Genomic DNA, 19,158 nt, shown 5'->3' on the forward strand with positions numbered 1-19,158 from the left:
ATTTTCTATACCAAAAACTTGAAAAGTCAAAGTTGACGTAAACTGACCAGTATATACATATCTGAACATAGTCATAGTCGATGTAAACTGAATTATATCTGAATTAATCATAGACATGCACTGTATAGCGATCTCTGTCCTTCAGAGCCCACTATGATGACAATAATTTTGGATCACTGGATATTTTTATCTAAGTTCTGGAGTCTCGAGATGCAAAAGATATGTATGTTTCAATTCCTAATGAAAAGAAGACATGTAAACAAAAACTGAGTGACAAAAACAAGGCCAACCAAACACATGATCCAACCATGAAAAGCAAGTCTACGGCCTCGAAGCGAGAGATAGGTAAAAAATACCTTTTTATAAAATATGATTTACGATATCAAAAAATATTAATTTTCAGAAGAACAAAATGGGGACCACTAACACCAGGCCCTCAGTACTGAAGTCTAGATATACTCAGAAGATATAACACAACTAAAGGAAGCAGAAAATCAAATAAGAGCTGAAATCTTTTATTGCCAAGACCAATTTTTTAACTAAAATGTTTTATTCTGTTTTAAATGAAAAGCAGATAACAAAAAAAAAAAACAAAAAAAGCAGGAATAATACTGTGACTAAACGCCTGCACTTGATGACATTCATTGTTTACTTCGTTAAAAAGTGGATATTACGCCACTAATTTTTTATTGTTTTTAAACAATTTGACTTTTATTCTTTGTTTACATTAGTTTATATTATCAATAAATTTTTGTATCATTATGTTTATCTTTAATACCTCCCAATACATTTTTTTGTTGTAAATAGTTTTATACATAACTTTAAAATTCGCTTTTCTCAAAATCATTTCTTGACGACATCCATGATTTTCTCCCGACGCCCTTCATAAATAGACAGCAAGTTCATGGTAAACACACAAAAAATTATGGTCTAAAATTTTTTGTAGAAAATCTACAGTCGGAGAGATAGAAGCGGATTTTGCTCGTGATAAGTAACATGGACAAACTATGCGGGGATATCTCGAATTATTAGTAGTGTAATTATTCAAAAATAGTGAATAATGAGCATGTTATTAAACGGTCGTAGAAAAAATAAAGATCAGATACTTATAGTAAATTTAATAATCCAAGTAATATTAAAAAATCGAAACTATAAAAAAATTTAAGGAATATTAGCTAAGAAATCCTTAACAGTAGATGGATCAAACCTTCTGAATCCATTAGCATCGCAAATACCAACTTCTATGTTGTCAGCTGTCATCTGGCCTTCAAAACTTTCTTTCAGGGTAAGGATAGCAGTGTGCACAGCATCGTCGAGTTCTAGCTCTTCACTGTACCTATAAATGATTACAAAAATATAACTAAAGTTCTTCTCAGACTTATACAAAAATAGTTTTTATTGTGCACAATTAGAGGCAAATCAGCTGTCAGTATTGGACCAGCCAAGTGAAGATATATGAGGAAATAATACTTAAGGCACATTTTCACGGGTCGATCTGGATTGAACGATTTAGAACGATTATTAAATCGAAAGCAAATTGAATATGTAAACCATAAATCGACTTGGCTGTTCGGCGGAGTGAGTCGATTCGACGGAAGTAGAAAGACTGTCTACTTTTGATAGGCGATTGTCGCCGAATCGACGTCGAACGACTGGAATCGAATGTGTAAACACTTCGTTGAACAGAAACACAACGTGCCGAAAGCTGAGTGGAGTACTTCTAGCGTGTATGAAGTTGTTGTTTTTAGTACGACAAGCTGTAATTTTGGGAAAATATGACTGAAAAATGGTCAGATGCAGACATGGTTAGATTTTTGGATGCTTATCAAAACTATGATGTATTATGGAATCCACAAACCGAGCTTTATCGCAATCTACAAGCGAGGCGAGCAGCATTGCAAGCAATTCTACAACATATGAATAAACCCAAAATGTCTGAAAATGACTTGAAAAATAAAATCAAAAATATTAGAACATCATAAAATCGTGAATTGAGCAAAGTATTGAAATCACTAAAGAGTGGTTCTGGACCTGACGACTTATATGTACCGGTTCTAATTTGGTTTAAACATGCTGATAGTTTTCTAGTAGATTTTCTATAGACAGTTTTCTAAAAGTTCTTTAAAATGTGCATTATCCATTCTTAGATGATTTCTATAAGCCTCTGCATCTTCCACAACCATTTCTTGGAGCAGGCTTTGTGATGCACCATGACAATTTCGTCTTAAAATCTACGGTCGGGTCCACCACCTTCGTTTATTTTTCTTTTTGTTTGATTTGGCGATGTCTTCTCGAATTGCATAACAAATTAATTGCACACCTACATTAAGAATTTCACGTGACGCCATTTTGTACTACAATTAATTCAACATTCATCGACTGTCGTGTAAACCTTTTTGCTTTCGGCACAGATCGAATTATGGTCGAACGATCCAAATCGTCCAACCCAGATCGACCCGTGAAAACGCGCCTTAAAGGAGAATAAGATAGAAGTCAGTGTATTCACAATTACATATAATAATTTGTCAATGAAGCAGCTGTGTACAAAACTGATTGTGTGACAATGGATTCACCGTTTCATTCTGGAGTCAAACTGACAGTAATTCTAATTGAAAGCAGCACGTGAAATCCTTTGTAAAGTGATCAAATACGTATCAGTTAGCAATGCTTGGGGTCCTTGAGATGCACAGAACATTTTTGGTAGGGGAGCCCAAGCGGGGATTTTTGCAGTTACTCGAGCGCGTCAGATTATTATCATAGAGAGAAACCTTGTACCCTAAAAATGTACCTCTACCATATATTGGCTCTTAATGCTAAAAACCGAAAAATACACTTATTCAACATTTTTGAAAAAATTATCGAATGGCTCCAAACACGACCCCCACGAAGGTGGGATGGTGGGTTACTTTAAAATCTTGGATTCCATACGAAAAAATAACTAACTTTTATTCGAGATATTTTTTCGAATTGTGGATGGATAGGTGGCGCTATAATCTAAAAAAAAACGATTGTTGGAAATATAAAATTAAATTAAAAATGGAAGGTCCCCACTAAAATTGAAAACTTAACTTTTTTTGGTTTGAGGACCTACTTTTCACAACCCAATAGGTCCCCATAACGCTCGAGTGACTACACATTTAGCATACTTGGCTCCCCTACCATTTGTTCAAGGATTATCTTGAACATGCATAAGAGATGAAGTTTACATTTCGCAATTCCGTGGGTACATAAGAAGTAGTTTTCACTTTACAATTTGCTTTATTGATTAAGCCAAACGTTTGACCGTTGTTAACATCAGAAGATGATCGTCGCCCTACAAAGAGTGGGCGTATATGATAAGAACATTAAATTAATAAATTTGTACTGGAACCAGTTTGCTTAAGTCAAGGTCAACGGCGAATTGACCGAATACATCAACAAAATTTGCTACGCCGACGACACTTAGCTACTAGCAACCAGTCTAAATGATCTACAGACCTTACCGGACCGCATGAGAACTGCGAACATAAAGATTTCAACATAAGGAAAATCAAATTCATGGTTATCAGCCATGCAAATATAAAACGCGCCTCCGAACTAACCTTAACTCATAATAGGACCACGCCAAAGAAATTAGGTCCAAGATTGAAATTGAACGGTACACATTTAGCAAGATGAGATCCTTACTATGCTGCAGTCACCCAAGATTAGAGACTAAGATGCGGATAGTGAGGTGCTACTCTCTTCCCATATATTCAGAGTTGAAGCCTGGACACTGACGCAAGCCACCGAAAAGAAGATAGAAGCTCAGCTGAGGATATTGAAGATATCTTACATGGACTATGTTACCAACGTTGAAATCCTACAACGCATGAGAAGAGAAGTGTGCTGTGTTTAGTAAAACAACGTAACTTTAAGTACTTCGGTCATATCCTGCCCAAAGAAGAAAGATGGACCAGGACCAGGATGACATCTTACCTTGTTGCTGAAATACCTCCTATAATGGTTTGGAATGACCTCTGCTAAATTGTTTGGAAGAGCAGTTAACAAAACAATGAAGCTTCATGACACCAATATCCGGAGCGGATAAAGCACTGAAGAAGATTCTTTAGAGAAAGGAAGAGCCATCGTGAATATTATATTATACAGGTTTGTTAATATGTTTGAAAGGAAACATTGTGCAAAACCATGTTACAATTACATTGTGCAAACCGTCATAAATGAAGAAAAAAATGCTGTTTCACTATTACCATTCACATGTCACAGGTTGAATGTAATGATGACTAAAGTATATGAATTACACTTCATTTTTTCGGTTTGGTCCGCAGTAGCTACTAGTTGTTTGTATTCCTTAAAATATTACTTCAGGAAAAGAGATCAAATGAGGTTACCAGAAACATCAGGTCATGTAATATGATATATTTAGTGGGAATTATCTGGTTGCTGATTTTACGTGTTTAAAACAAATGCCCCAATCCATTTAAAAAGGGAAGCTTTCAACCAGTGCCTTCCACCAGTCCTTTTCATAGAGAGCAGAAACCGTAATTCTCACAAAAGTATCAGAGGAAAAATTGAGAGATCAATGCTTGGAGTAATCTTAAGAAGTAGACCAAGAAACGAGAAACTTCATAGATGAACCGAAGTGGCAGATATTAACGAACATATTACAAGGCAAAAATGGAGATGGGAAGCACATGTTGCACGAATGAAAGACGACAGATGAACAAAAAAATTACTCGACTGGAGAACACGGGCAGACAAACGAATACGGGAAATAACTCCAACACGATGGATCGACGACCTCAATGAATTGTGACCAATTGGATGTACGGTGGTACGGGGGTTGCAACCCCCGATGATGGGGTCGATTAAGTTGAAACACTAATTACCGGAATATATTTATTTAAGACACCATGTAGACAGTAACTAGTTGGTGTAAGGGATGGATAACGTCTCTACTCTCTCTACACTAACCACGTCGGTTTCTCAATAATGAATAATATCTTTCTTTAGTTTCTACGTATCTATAAATAAATCACAATTGTTTGTTATGATTGACCATACTTGAATGTGACCGTGAATCACTAATAGCAGTACCTATAATTTCTGACTTCAGTGTTTCCAAAATGCGTGGTCTAGATTACAAAACCAATGTCACCCATTTAGGAAATCCAAACAATGCATGTAAATAATATTTGCTTAAGACTTATGGAAATATCTGGAGGAGGTCTATGTTCAACAATGGATAAATATTTTTATGATTTATCCCTTATCATTTGCCTTCATTCAATCTAAAGCTTCTCACGCATGGGGAGCTATATAATATATTCACTATTTAGCTATACTATAATATATACATTATAGTATAGCTCCCCGTGCGTGACAAGGATGGCCAAATATAAAAATATAATATAAAAATACCCACCTTTTTTCTAAGAACGTTTTTCCATTGACATAATTCTTTCCCATTGCAGTAGCTTTCCAAGCAAAGTAAGCTCCAGAAGGATCGCATTGGAACAAGTAAGGTCTGTTGTTATCCCAACCACAAATCAGTAGTGACACTCCAAATGGTCTAACTCCTCCTGATTGGGTGTATTCTTGCATTACAGTCGCTACTCTTTGCACCAACTGTACTGTAGGAATGGGTTCATGGTATACTAGGTAATACTGCTGAGCCATCTTGCGTGCCTGTCTCACGAGAAGGCGATAGTCAGGGCCCATACCAGAATAAACCATACCAATGTGTTTTGTGATCATTTCTACTTTATGGACACTGTGTTCATCATATAGAATTGATTTGTGCTTGTTCTCTGTTGCAATGACCACACCATTTGATGCTAAAAACAAAAATATTTCAAATCAAGCAAAATATTAAGTAATGGTTGTTTATTTCTATGACTCAATGTATAAGTAGTATATAAAATTCAGAAGTTTCTCAAATTGAAGAGTTGAAGATGCAGAATCCACCATTAAAATGGCAAATAGTTATTTAAATCTGAGACTTTTCATGTTGAAAGTTCTTTCTGGTACATCCTTAATCTGCGACTTTAACAATTTATAAGACCGCAGACGACGAATATAGAAAACAAAAAGGATTCCTTGAAATCACATTCCGTTTTCATTCATCTCGGAAAAGGACAGAAGAGAAACTTTCTAGTACTCAAATCTGAGTAAAGATAAAAAAGTAAATAATGGTTTTGCTTGTTTTTGATTCAGAGGGATGCACAATCGCTGGACAGCTGTTTCCACCGTTTCAGATTTGTGTACTAGAACGTTCCTCTTCTGTCCTTTTCCGAGACGAATGAAAACGGAATGTGATTGCAAGGAATCCTTTTTGTTTTCTATATTCGTCGTCTGCGGTCTTATAAATTGTTAAAGTCGTAGATTCAGGATGTACCAGAAAGAACTTTCAACATGAAAAGTCTCAGATTTAAATAACTATTTACCATTTTAATGGTGGATTCTACATCTGAGACTCTTCAATTTGTTAAGAGATGTCGCTGGATCGCGTCCCAATGGGAATTTGAATGCTCTTTCCAAATTCCCCTTAAATTGATGGTTGAGCTGTTTTTCGATTCAGAGGAGTTAGTCCTGTCGCTAGGGGGGGTATAACGGCCTCCTTAATTCAGATGGACTTACCCAAGTTTTTTTTATATATTTTGACCCGTAGAATACGAATTTTTTGGGTAACAGTTGATCCGGATGTCGATAAGATTGTTATAGACAAAGAACTTGAGGAATTACATTTTAAGCAAAAAATATTTCTACAAGTTTTTTCGTAGAATGCATAGTTTTCGAGATAACCGCGGTTGAACTTTCAAAAAATCTAAAAATTGCAATTTTTGAAACCGAATAACTTTTGATTAAAAAATAAAGTAGCAATTCTGCTTACCGCATTTGAAAGTTTAAGTCAAATTTTATCGGTTTTGATTATTTGCATTGCTAAAAATTAATTTTTTTATTGGTTAACAAAGCTATAAACACATAATAGTGTTTCCCGTGCCTAATACATGCGTTTTAACGCATGCTACGTAGAAATTGCCTCGCTTGCACTTGTAGCTACTCTACCTACTCGTTCGATTTTAAATGAGAAATCATTGAAAACATCACTGGCGCACTAGGTTTTTATAGCTTTGTTTAACAATAAAATAATAAATTTTTAGCAATGAAAATAATCAAAACCGATATAATTTGACTTAAACTTTCAAATGCGGTAAGCAGAATTGCTACTTTATTTTTTAATCAAAAGTTATTCGGGTTCAAAAATTGCAATTTTTCGATTTTTTTAAAGTTCAACCGCGGTTATCTCGAAAATTATACATCCTACGAAAAAACTTGTCAGAACATTTCTTGCCTAGAATGACCCAAAAAATACAAAAAGATATTTTGTTTTGCGAGAAATGACTGTCATGTAATTCCTCAAGTTCTTTGTCTATAACAATGTTATCGACATCCGGATCAACTGTTACCCAAAAAATTCGTATTCTGCGGGTCAAAATATATAAAAAAAACTTGGGTAAGTCCATCTGAATTAAGGAGGCCGTTGTACCCCCCCCCCCCCCCCCCCCTGGCGACAGGACTAAGTTGTTGACTAGCGCTGTTGAAAAAGCCTGAAACGGTGGAAACAGCTGTCCAGCGATTGTGCATCCCTCTGAATCAAAAACAAGCAAAACCATCATTTACTCAGAAGTTTCTGTTGCATAAAAACATTCCCCTTTTTTTTAAGTAAAACTCCACTTAACCACCATAAACTTTTAAAGTTTAATTATTTTATTGCCTGTTCCCTTAATGAAGCATCATGGAAATACTGGTAAGTCCCGTTATTTTCAGCTATTAACCTGTTCGCTACCAAGGAGGTATTTAAGTTTCGTCCTCACAGACCGCGGCTATTTAAATTGCCAGTGCCATGTGCAGTGTCTTCCATAGTTCTTAGGTGATACGCTGGTCTATGGGAAAATCGATGTGGCTCATATATAATTCGTTTGGTAGCGAACGTGTTAAGCTTATTACTTTTCATATATTCATTCTGGTTGACTACCCCACTTTGTCTGCATAAAGCTTTTCCCATTGTAGTCAATTTAGCAATCTATTTTATCCTTCATAATAAATGAATACTAGTTACCTTGTTTTTTGTCTGTTAATTATTAACAATTTTCTCCTCTATAGTAATAGTATGTAGTTATATTATAGTTAATAATAGTTATAGTTCTCCTCTAGTAATATGTGGAATAGCAGCTCTGAATCTATTCATTGTGCAGGTTCTTAATGACTATTTTACATTCCACACAAATGGAATTAGTCCAGGGCGCATCTGTTTTGAGATGGACGTTGAGAAGTGACTCAAATTTTTTTGCAGAAATTGCTTGAAAATAAATCAAATAATAATATTTGAGTTATCCTCCCTCTCAAAAAGGTCCGGAACATTGTCTAAATAATCAAAATGTCAAAAAACTAAGGAAAAATTCGATTTTTTGAAGTTATACTTCTTTACCGGCGATAGAGGGTAAATTTTTATATGGGAAAACCTAGCGACCGGGCGCATGCGCATTATAACTTTGTTCTGATTGGATGTTCAAATGACATGTCAAAAATTATTCAATATGGCGGCTGTGGCACAGCTGTAGTTAGATTATTTATGGCTGTTGCGTTTTAAAATTTGTGTGAAAAGAAACAACAAACAAAAGTTAGTTAATAGTTATACTGCCCTTTTAAATAGTTTTCATATACCTATATTTTTGGACTTTTGGACTATTTTGGACAAGAAAAACTCATTCTAATTTGGTAAGTAGTTTTTATTATAATCATATTGTAATTATACATTTGGATTAGGTTGAAATACATACATTTATTTTCTCAAGAATGCGGATTTTAGAGAGAAATCCCAAATTAGGTTCGATTTTTATTTTTAAATTATGATTTTTTGGCGTAGATTTATTTATCTAGTAGGTATGTAATGCTTTGATTTACATACTTAATTTGATTACCAACAAAAGTTCTACCAATCTTCATCTAATATATTGTTTTCTTACTGTTTTGTTATATTTTTATATTTTCTTCCACAAAAAACTACATAATTTAATTTTCAAAACAATTGTCAAACAGTAAAACGTTCAGTTACCGTATTGTTCCACATGATAAATAATGTGGGATTGGACGAGTGAGTCTACGCTTCGGTTACGAGTCAAAGCAGCACGAAATTCAAGGGTTCAATTCCCGATGCAAGTTTTATTTTTTTATTTTTTTATGCATGTTATGATTGTAAGTATATTTGTTATATAATTTTTTTTCCAGAAAATGCGTATTTAAAATTTTTGCCAACAATTATTATCGTTCAGAAATCATTTTTTCTTTGTGGCATTTTTCAATGTGTTTGTGTGCGTTTTATTCTTTTATTTTTTTAAATTTTTGGTATTGTCTTAAAAATGACATAATATGTAGTAGAAGTATAACTTCTTACGTGCGTACAAAGTACACACACATTCTTGTTTTTTTCCTTTTTTTGATTATAACTGTAAAAGTATTCATTTTCGAGAAAAGTTTTACTGACATAAAAGTTGCGTAACTAAATTTCCTACAATATAGAATTGGTAAAAAATTTTAAAAATAGTCATCCTTGTTGCAAAATAGCAATAATTGCGAAAACACAATACAAAAACAAGTATTCGCATTTTACGTTTTTCAACCATTTATGCTATACTTAGGACCTTCATATTTCACCCAGAAAAACTTTATGATACAGTAAAACAATACTGTAAATTTTATTAAGATCGGTTCAATAGATTTTGCAATCCAGCTTTCGCAAAAAAAATTCATTTTTTCAAAATGTTACAGGACTGAAAATAAAGCAGATAGCAAGTTGATTTTTTTTGCTTATAGAAGTGTACTGTACCTTTCATTTGCAATTTGCAAAGTTAAAATCGATTAATTACCACGGCGTCAGAAATTTTTTTAAATAAACACTAATTTTTGGTGCTACGCGCAGGACAGCGGTGTTCGATTCACACAAGTTGATTTCCACCAAAATTTCTTCTAATCTTTATCTAATATATTATTTTCTTACTCTATATTTTGTTGTATTTTAATATTTTAATTCCACAAAAACCAAACTAATTTTATTATTGTTTGTGAAATATTGTTTAAACAATTGCATATGTTTAAAAATAATAAACTTTTATTCTTTAAGTTAAAATATATAAACAATAGAGTTTTTGCTAATAAAAGTGTTATTTCAAAGGATAGAGTATGTGTTTTTAATTTGCAATAAACAAATTTATTTATTTATACCGACATGTAATAAAAATTAAAATGTATCAATCATTATCAAAGGTCATTGGAATGCCCAATAAGAGCAAATTATCCGCTGTCCTGCGCGTAGCACAAATAATGAATGTTTATTTAAAAAAATTCCTGACGACGTGGTAGTTAATCGATTTTAATTTTGCAAAATTGCAAATGAAAGGTACAGTACACTTCTATGAGTAAAAAAATTTTCAACTTGTTATCTGCTTTATTTTCAGTCCTGTAACATTTTGAAAAAATGAATTTTTTTGCGAAAGCTGGATTGCGAAATTTATTTTGCAAAATGTATTAAACCGATCGTCGTGAAATATACAGTATTATTTTACTGTATCATAAAGTTTTTCTGGGTGAAATATGAAGGTCCTAAGTGTAGCATAAATTGTTGAAAAACGTAAAATGCGAAGACTTGTTTTTGTATGTTTTTTCGCAATTATTGCTATTTTGCAACAAGGGTGACTATTTTTTAAATTCTTAACCAATTCTATATTGTAGGAAATTTAATTACGCAACTTTTATGTCAGTACAACTTTTCTCGAAAATGAATACTTTATTAGTTATAATCAAGAAACGAAGAAAAAAATCGAATTTTTCCTTAATTTTTTGACATTTTGATTATTTAAACAATGTTCCGGACCTTTTTGAGAGGGAGGATAACTCAAATATTATTATTTGATTTATTTTCAACCAATTTCTGCAAAAAAATTTGAGTCACCTCTCAACATCCAAATGTGCTAATATTTTTACAGATGAGCCCTGGTCTAAATGGAAATGCATTTTAATTCAGTTAAACAACGAAATTATTTTTACTCTTGTTCTTAGTTGAATGACTCTTAATGTTAAGTGACATGGAGTAAGTGTAAACTCGTTTAATATTTCATTGACATTGCTCTGAAAAGTGCTCCTGGTTATTGTGTCAATTAATGTCACTAGTTTTAGTGATATATATTACTAAATGTGAGATTTCACTCTAGTGCACCCTAGCTGATCATTATATGGGGTAAGTGTGACCCATAGTTGCTGGGCGAATTGTTTACTATAGTTTATACTTCACAATTAAAATTTTACTATGTATTAACTTTTAGATATTTCTCACTATGTCGAGAGCATACCACAGAAGAGACTCTAGAGTCAAGAAGCATTAAATGATATAAAAAGAGGTTCTCTTACAATATAGAAGGCTTTTAAAATGTATGCAATTCCTAAAGTTACACTTAATATTCAAATAAATGGCAAGAAAGGAGTAAAAAGCAATACTTTGGAGAGGAGCACTGCAATTTCATGTGGTTACTTTCTGAATAAAATTATTCAGAAATGGAATTACAGAGGAGCATTCTTTCCTAGGGTGAAAATAACTACTTATACAATTAATCTGTTAAAAAACTACAAAACGTGGAATTTTGCTAGAAAGAAAATGACAGATCCATTTATTGTGGATGGGTACTTAGTTCAATTTTTTAACCAATAACTTTTGAATCAAATTTTTATTAGTCACCCAATATCCACAGTGGCTTGTCTTGTTTATAAACATGTTAAACAACTATTTTCAATTTTACCAAATTCAATTTTATTTCAACAATTTTACCAAAAAAATGATTTTATTAACGTTTCGATGCCCAAGTCGGGTGTCGTCAAAATACAAAATAATACTAAATTAAACAAAAATGTTGCTTAGTAAAAAATTCTTCTAATAATTTATTTAATCTGACTCATTTATATCGGCAATTCAGACATGTATTATACATTTTAAAGTAGAAGACTTTAAAATGATATTGCCAATATTGATGAGTTGCGTTCCTGGGTCGACTTTACTAAAATATAGTTCATTTGATTATATGAAATCAACCCAACTCAAGAATATCCGCCACAAAAAATCATTTAAAAAGACAACCAAATGCAACGGTGGCAGTAAAATTCTCGCCCTAGAGACTCCATAGTAAATCACGAGGGAAAACCAGGAAAAACCTTGTGATTCTATCCATATAACACTCAGCATTATCAAAATTTGCATTATTTCAGTAACTATTCTGTTGTATCTGAGTATGTACATGTCATATTTTTTTAAAGTCGTTTATTGCAATTTGTGTAAGAAGTAATTATTATTGTGCAGTAACTAAAATATTACCTAATGAATATAATTATATTATAATATAAAAATAAAATAAACAAAATAATTATGAAAATGAATATGGACATAACTCATTGAAGCAGTTTACACCTACATAGAAAGCATATTCGATTCTGTTACAAATTTTGTGATTTGTGGATACTGATATAATTTCGACTTTTATACTGGCAAAACAATTTCTTGACATGTTACAAAGCATTTTAGAACCTGCCATCCACTGGGTATTTTTAAATAGTTTCCTTACCAGCAGAAATTTATTATTTTATTATAGCATAAAAGTGAAGTACCTAGCCTGACACCAGCACTGCCATTCTCAAATAAAATGCGGTATGTGCAGCCAACTTAAAACCGAGAAATCAGCTCTCAAAGTTTTTTCTCAGGACTCTAATATGCACATACTGCGTATTCCAATTGATTTATTTTGGTAGTAAATAAAATGATACAGCTTTCAGACATTGCAGAAGCATAATAAGGTCACAAGGAAACCACATATAGCAAAAACTCGATTTTCAATTTTCTTGCAGATACCTCGTTTTAATTAAGGACGGTAGAACACTACCTCTATTGTCTGAACATTGCAATTTTAGTAAAGTCATCAAATAAACTAAGTTAAGTTCTATATTTTGTATAAATATGTACAGTGCACAGAAGCTAAGCGTGGAGGATGGCGTCTATGTTCTGTATTATAGTCGGTGTATGAAAGAGAAAGTATTCCAACAAATACCTAATGAAAAAACAAATAGGTAATATAAAATGTATTATTTCATTATTTCAAATACTTTCTCTCTCATACACCTACTATAATACAGTGTATAGACACCGTCCTCCACCTGCATGTTTGGAATCAGTGCACTATAGTAATCTATAAGTAGTGTCCAGTGTCCATATTAAATTCCGTGACAAAATTATCACTTAATCATTGCAAAATATTAACACATTGAGTACTTTGTAGCACTAACAATGTGTTACGCATATCACACGAACTTAGCCAATGAGACAACAAGAGTGGTCACGGGCGCACAAGCATATCAACTAGTTTAAAATATCCTGGCTCAGAGACCCTTTTATTTGTTATGTACACATGTGATCAACATGTTAAGTATTACCATGCAACTACTCTACTAGGATTAGTTTGTTTGTTCATGCTGACCAAAGTAATAATTGTTTATAATAAATCTAAAAAATTGCCCAGAACTATTATAGTCCGTCCCACCTTGACTTTACAGTAGAGGGAACATAGGCAATGCAGTCCTTATGAAAGGTTTTAGCACAGAGATGATGATTTTATCAAAAATAATTTGTAATCGAACATTAGAGAGATTAAATTAAAACTGTGTTAGAAAGACAATCTACAATTTTAGGATTCATATGCATTTAAGTTTATTTGATACAGTAAAACCTGTCAGTAACGGCCACTAAAAATGAAAGAACTATTGGCCGATATTGCCAGTTTTTGTACTCTACATATAATTGGTTTGGGAAATTTTTAAACTGGCCGTTAGGACAGGTGGCCGATGTTGGCAGGTGGCCGTTTACTGTATACTATAGTAGTTATTACACATATGAATCATAACACTGTAGATTGTCTTCCTAAAACAGTTTTAATTTAATCTCTCTAATTTTTGATTACAAATTCTTTTTGATAAAATCAGCAAACACAGCACTAAAAAAAGTAGTGGGACAGACTATAGACTATTGGTTACACTTAAAATTTATTAAATATCGATTTCATTTTACCTATTCTTGATAAAGACCTCTAAATTTCTACTTAAACAATTGAATTTGGCTTGTTTTATTAGGACCAATAATTATTCACATTCAACTAAATAAGAATTAAATTTTTTAAAGTCAAAAGGCAGATATCGAGCACTGAATTTAATTAAATCTTGCCCAAGTATACTTTCGCTCAGAAGAGCATCCTCAGGGGCATTTCGTCAATCTTCATTCTTCGTTCTGCCTCCATATTTAAAATGTAGAACCTACTGGCAATTTAATTTATATGTTTGTCCCTTGTTCAGTGTGTAGTTAGTTGTTAATTTAAGTTTGCCACCAAAATGATCTATAATAATTAAATGACATTCGAGGATACCTTCTTTTTATTGAGGAAATGCCCCTGAGGATGCTCCTCTGAGCGAAAGTATACTTGGGCAAGATTTAATTAAATTCAGTGCTCGATATCTGCCTTTTGACTTTAAAATTCATTTATTCCAGCATTCAACCATTTTCTAATTTTAAATAAGAATTGGAATCAAATAAAAATTAGAAAAGGATTTATACTTTAAATACCTAAATACATACTATTAAAAAACCAACCTTTAATTCCTACTGATGGAGCACCCGCCGCTACAGCGGCTAATGCATATTCAATCTGAACCAACTTTCCAGAGGGGCTGAAAAATTATTGGGGTTAAGAATCATTTAAATGTATTTACTGACTGTGGTTACAGAAATATAATGATACTTTACCTGAAAGTAGTTAAAGAAAAGCTATATCTCTCTGAAGCCATGATTACTTGCAATTACAAACACAATTTTCAACTTTCCTCTTCGTGTTGATGACTTGTGGATTTGATGTTTGACAGATTTTAATTCAGGGTTATGCACCCCACCCACTCTTCTATGGGGTTATGTTCATTTTCATTTGCCTAAAGCGACATGTGACATGGAACGTATAAGATTAAATTATTATTGTCTAAGCTTTATATATTTAAAAGATAACGTAAAACTTTCTTGAACAATTAAATATTATTTTCTTCTCATAATTTAAAAACTGAATATGTAACTAAAAGTATTTTCAATTCATGATTTTTATTATTGTGTAGCTCTAACTTATTGTGGCGACATCTAGACAGGAAAACTGAATCTTCTGTGGATCGTTATAGCGGAAACTAGAACTAGAGTTCCTACAAAATACAATTCCAGGGTAGTTCTGCTTGTTGTCGAAGGGTGGCACATCTGTGGTAAAAAAATCTAAAAATATATTTAAATTATTATAAATTATTTAAATTTGGGTTTTATTCACAACACATACATACTTTGAATTTTTTTTATTGACTATTTTTCACGTTACCTTATAAATCTTACAAGGAGTGGCATCTACAGAAGCCTAAAAAGAACATTCAGGAATGATAATAATGACAAATTTATAGTAGGGATGACGGTTGTTAAAATAACACCGGTTTTTTGGTTATAGGTACCTACCTACTGGTTTTCGTACTTATGGTTTTAACCTGGCCGTTATAACTGCTCAAAAAACGGGTTATTCCAAAAACCGGTATTCGGTTTTTTCATAGCTAATATAATATCCATAGCCATTCTTACAATGTTATAAGTGTACAAGTGTATAGTATAAGAGCTGTGAGACATTTTTGAGTAGGTATTTTAGGCAACCTGAAAATTTATCAGGTGATTCTTCCATGATAGCCGAGTACAAAAATGCCGGTCTGGCTGAAAGGTAGCGGTTATTTTCCCCAAAAATCCCCCCCAAAGTTAAAAAAAGGGTAGAAATTGTTATTACAAAAAATATCATTGACGCGACTTTAAGTAAATTTAAATATTTAAATATAAAGGAAATTAACAGGCCAGGCGATTTGAGGGCGATTTTAACTCTCCAAGATACTTTCATGGGCGGTCCAGGATTATTTTCAGGGGGTGCATCTGAACTTCAGAAGATTTCATCTGAATCTGTACACACTGTTAACGAGTATAAAATATACAACTATACATGCACAGCTATGTACATTTCTTCCCGACAGGGAGGTGCAATTTTTATTTTGACAGGGTATTTTTTAATATTAAAAATAAATATTCTAAAAAAGACAGGATTTTTTTGGTGAAATCTTCCAGCTGCCAGCTGATCAAACAAATTACACGTGCATGTAAATGAAAAGCGCTATAGATAAGCAGCAGTGTGAGAAAGAGCGTATACCGATAGCTGTTTGCGTTCTCTGTTGTAGCTGAGCGAGTCCGTTCGCTCGAGAAAAATAACGTGACCTGGCGATACCCATGTTGTTGTGCCTCGAAAGGTTAGAGTAACTATTAGGTATATAGTATAGTTTTTTAAATAACTTTTTATTAATTTTGCAAATATAATAGAAAAAGACAAATTTATTATTATAAATATAGGTACAGGTAGAAAAGTATAAAACTATAAACTAAATTAATTCTGTGTCCGAACCTTGTATTTCTTTTTCAAACTCCTCATCTGAGCTTAAATATTCATTCTCTTCTTCTCCTTCGTCAGACTAATTAATTAGTGATTAATTAGTTCAGTTGGCTACGTATTCTCTGTCCTTTTATACGGAGTCGAAGCCTGGACAATCACGGGCGCATCTGAAAAAACTTGCCATTGTTAATATGTGGTGTTATCGAATAATGTAAAAAATATCATGGACACAACACGTAACAAACACGGAAACATTAGGAAAGATGAAAAAGGCAAAAGAACTACTCAACACTATGAAGGAAAGAACAATGAGCTACTTTGGTCATATACCAAGAAATAAAAAACGTGATGTGACTGGTTATATAAGGAAAAGTGCAAGAAAAATTTAAAGTAGTTGAGTGTAAAAACAACAATAGAACTCTTCAGAATCGCTGCAGATAGAATAAAATGGGCCGTGATGATCGCCATTGTCATAAAAGGATGACACACGAAGAAGCAGAAGATTGAGTTAACTAAAAAAAAAAGATTTCAGTTATAAAAAGAACATGTATGTAAGCTTACCTTCAGCCATATATCTGAAATTCTCTTTGGTTCGCTGATGAACTATAGCATCATAAACTGATTGATGCAAACAATCTCCCTCAAATCAATTAAAATCTAATTTATCCATATTTAGTATCAATCCATTTCCGTTAGGTGTTAAGGAACTGGGGACTTGCAAATATGCGTTTCGCCAAATGCTCGTGATATACATACTGAGTTCTTAGCAGATGTTGTCTCAATTCGGCTTTGCGCGGAGGCAAAGTAGATGGATCACACTTTTTCAATATTTTCTTAAAAGGCTAATTTTTCTTATTAAACTTATAATTTCGGCAAAATGTTTGAAATCGTGCTGTGTTAATATTTGATAAATTTTTTGTACCATAAATTTTGCACACAAATTCTTCCAAAGTTTCGAAAATTTCATCGCGCGTACCGGTAACGTTGGCAGCTCCAAGATCCGCTAATGCTTTCTGATAAATAAAATTTTTTGTTAATAATTTAAACGGTCTAATCTTGCGCTTTTGGAAAAAAAGGCGAATTATAATCACATCCAGTAAATGCGTGGAAAGCAGGCAAACTCGTACATAAAGATGGCTCTAATTCCGTATGTAGCTTCTTTATATTTATGTACAATGCGACAAGCGAGTACTGGCGGCTGACCTTCTCGTATTCTGCATTTGTCGCCGTGTATTTTCGCTCAAGGTCACGCGCCACCTCTGGCTTGTCGGATAGTACCTTTTAGAATTGCCAGTACCATACTCCATAAAAATCTAAAGATCGTCACTTTGGAGATGATCCATGTTTCCAAGCATAATACATACACCAAAAATATTTATTTTTAATATTAAAAAATACCCTGTTAAAAGAACAATTGCACCTCCCTGCCCGGAAAGAATGTATATGCATGTATAGTTGTATATTTTATACTTGTTAACAGTATGTACAGATTCAGATGAAATCTTCTGAATTTCATATGCACCCCCTGAAAATAATACTGGGGCGCCCATGCAAGTATCTTCCAGAGGTAAAATCGCCCTCAAATCGCCTGTCCTGTTTATTTTCTTTATATTTGAATATTTAAATTTACTGTAAAGTCACGTCAATGATATTTTTTGTAATAACAAGTTTTACCCTCTTTTTAATTTTGGGGGGGAATTTTGGGGAAAATAACCGCTACCCTCCAGCCAGACCGGCATTTTTGTATTAGGCTATCATGGAAGAGTCACCTGTAAAATTTTCAGGTTGCCTAAAATACCTACTCAAAAATGTCTCACAGCTCTTGGACCAGTACATATACAGGGTGTTTCATTAATAATTGTCCATATACTAACTTGAGAAACCGTGGCACAAAATACGAAGATTTAACCAAAAACACTTAAATAAAATGTGGTTCCTTACTGAGTTACAGGGTGTTTTATCTAAAAATTTAAAAACTATTTTTGCTCAGCATTTTAAAACTATTCTACGTATCCTTTTCATACTTGGTAGGAAGTATAGGTACTGTACAAACTACCAAACAATGTTAAACGCACATTTCTGGCTATTACCAGAGGCGTACGACGGGGGCAAGTTAATGGTTGACCCTTTCGAAATTCTACGCCACTGGCGAAATTGCTATTTTAGTTCAATTTTTGGATTCTCCAATACTTTCTATGAAAATAATATACTCTTCATTCATAGCGATAAAGTCGTTAGTTTTCGAGATCTTTGAAGTTAAAAATGAAACGACACGGTTATTTTGATTAATGTATTGTGTCGCTTCATTTTTAATTTCAAATATCTCGAAAACTAATTATTTTATCGTTACGAATGAAGAGTGTATTATTTACATAAAAAGTATTGCAAAATCAAAAAATTACACTAAAATAGCAATTTCGTCAGTGGCGTAGAATTTGGGAATGTTCAACCAGCCACTATCCCCTGTCGTACGCCTCTGGTAGTAGCTAGAAACTTTTATTTATCTTAATTTAGTAGGGTGTACAGTACCTACACTTTCTGCCAAGTATGATAAGGATACGCCAAATAGTTTTAAAGTACTGGGTACAAA

At 33.1% G+C, this 19,158-nt stretch overlaps 1 protein-coding gene across 1 annotated transcript; it reads right to left on the reverse strand.

The window, feature by feature from the left end:
- Nucleotides 1-1,103: 1,103 nt before the first annotated feature.
- Nucleotides 1,104-15,031, reverse strand: LOC114345953 (proteasome subunit alpha type-2). The gene is made up of 4 exons (XM_028296762.2): nucleotides 14,870-15,031; nucleotides 14,717-14,793; nucleotides 5,405-5,816; nucleotides 1,104-1,336 (listed from the first exon to the last, which is right to left on the reverse strand). The coding sequence occupies exons 1-4, from the start codon at nucleotides 14,908-14,910 to the stop codon at nucleotides 1,162-1,164; spliced, it is 705 nt and encodes a 234-aa protein (XP_028152563.1). The 5' UTR covers nucleotides 14,911-15,031; the 3' UTR covers nucleotides 1,104-1,161.
- Between the last annotated feature and the right edge of the window lie 4,127 nt (nucleotides 15,032-19,158).

Source organism: Diabrotica virgifera, chromosome 4 (genome assembly GCF_917563875.1).
Source record: "Diabrotica virgifera virgifera chromosome 4, PGI_DIABVI_V3a".
Classification (NCBI taxonomy): Eukaryota; Metazoa; Arthropoda; class Insecta; order Coleoptera; family Chrysomelidae; genus Diabrotica; species Diabrotica virgifera.

Excerpts from the sequence above, each read along its gene's own strand:
- LOC114345953 (XM_028296762.2), bottom strand. The coding sequence starts at position 14,910 with ATGGCTTCAGAGAGATATAGCTTTTCTTTAACTACTTTCAG. Across the intron at positions 14,794-14,869 it reads TTTTCTTTAACTACTTTCAG|CCCCTCTGGAAAGTTGGTTC; the intron begins GTAAAGTATCAT and ends ATAATTTTTCAG. Across the intron at positions 5,817-14,716 it reads TCCATCAGTAGGAATTAAAG|CATCAAATGGTGTGGTCATT; the intron begins GTTGGTTTTTTA and ends TTTTGTTTTTAG.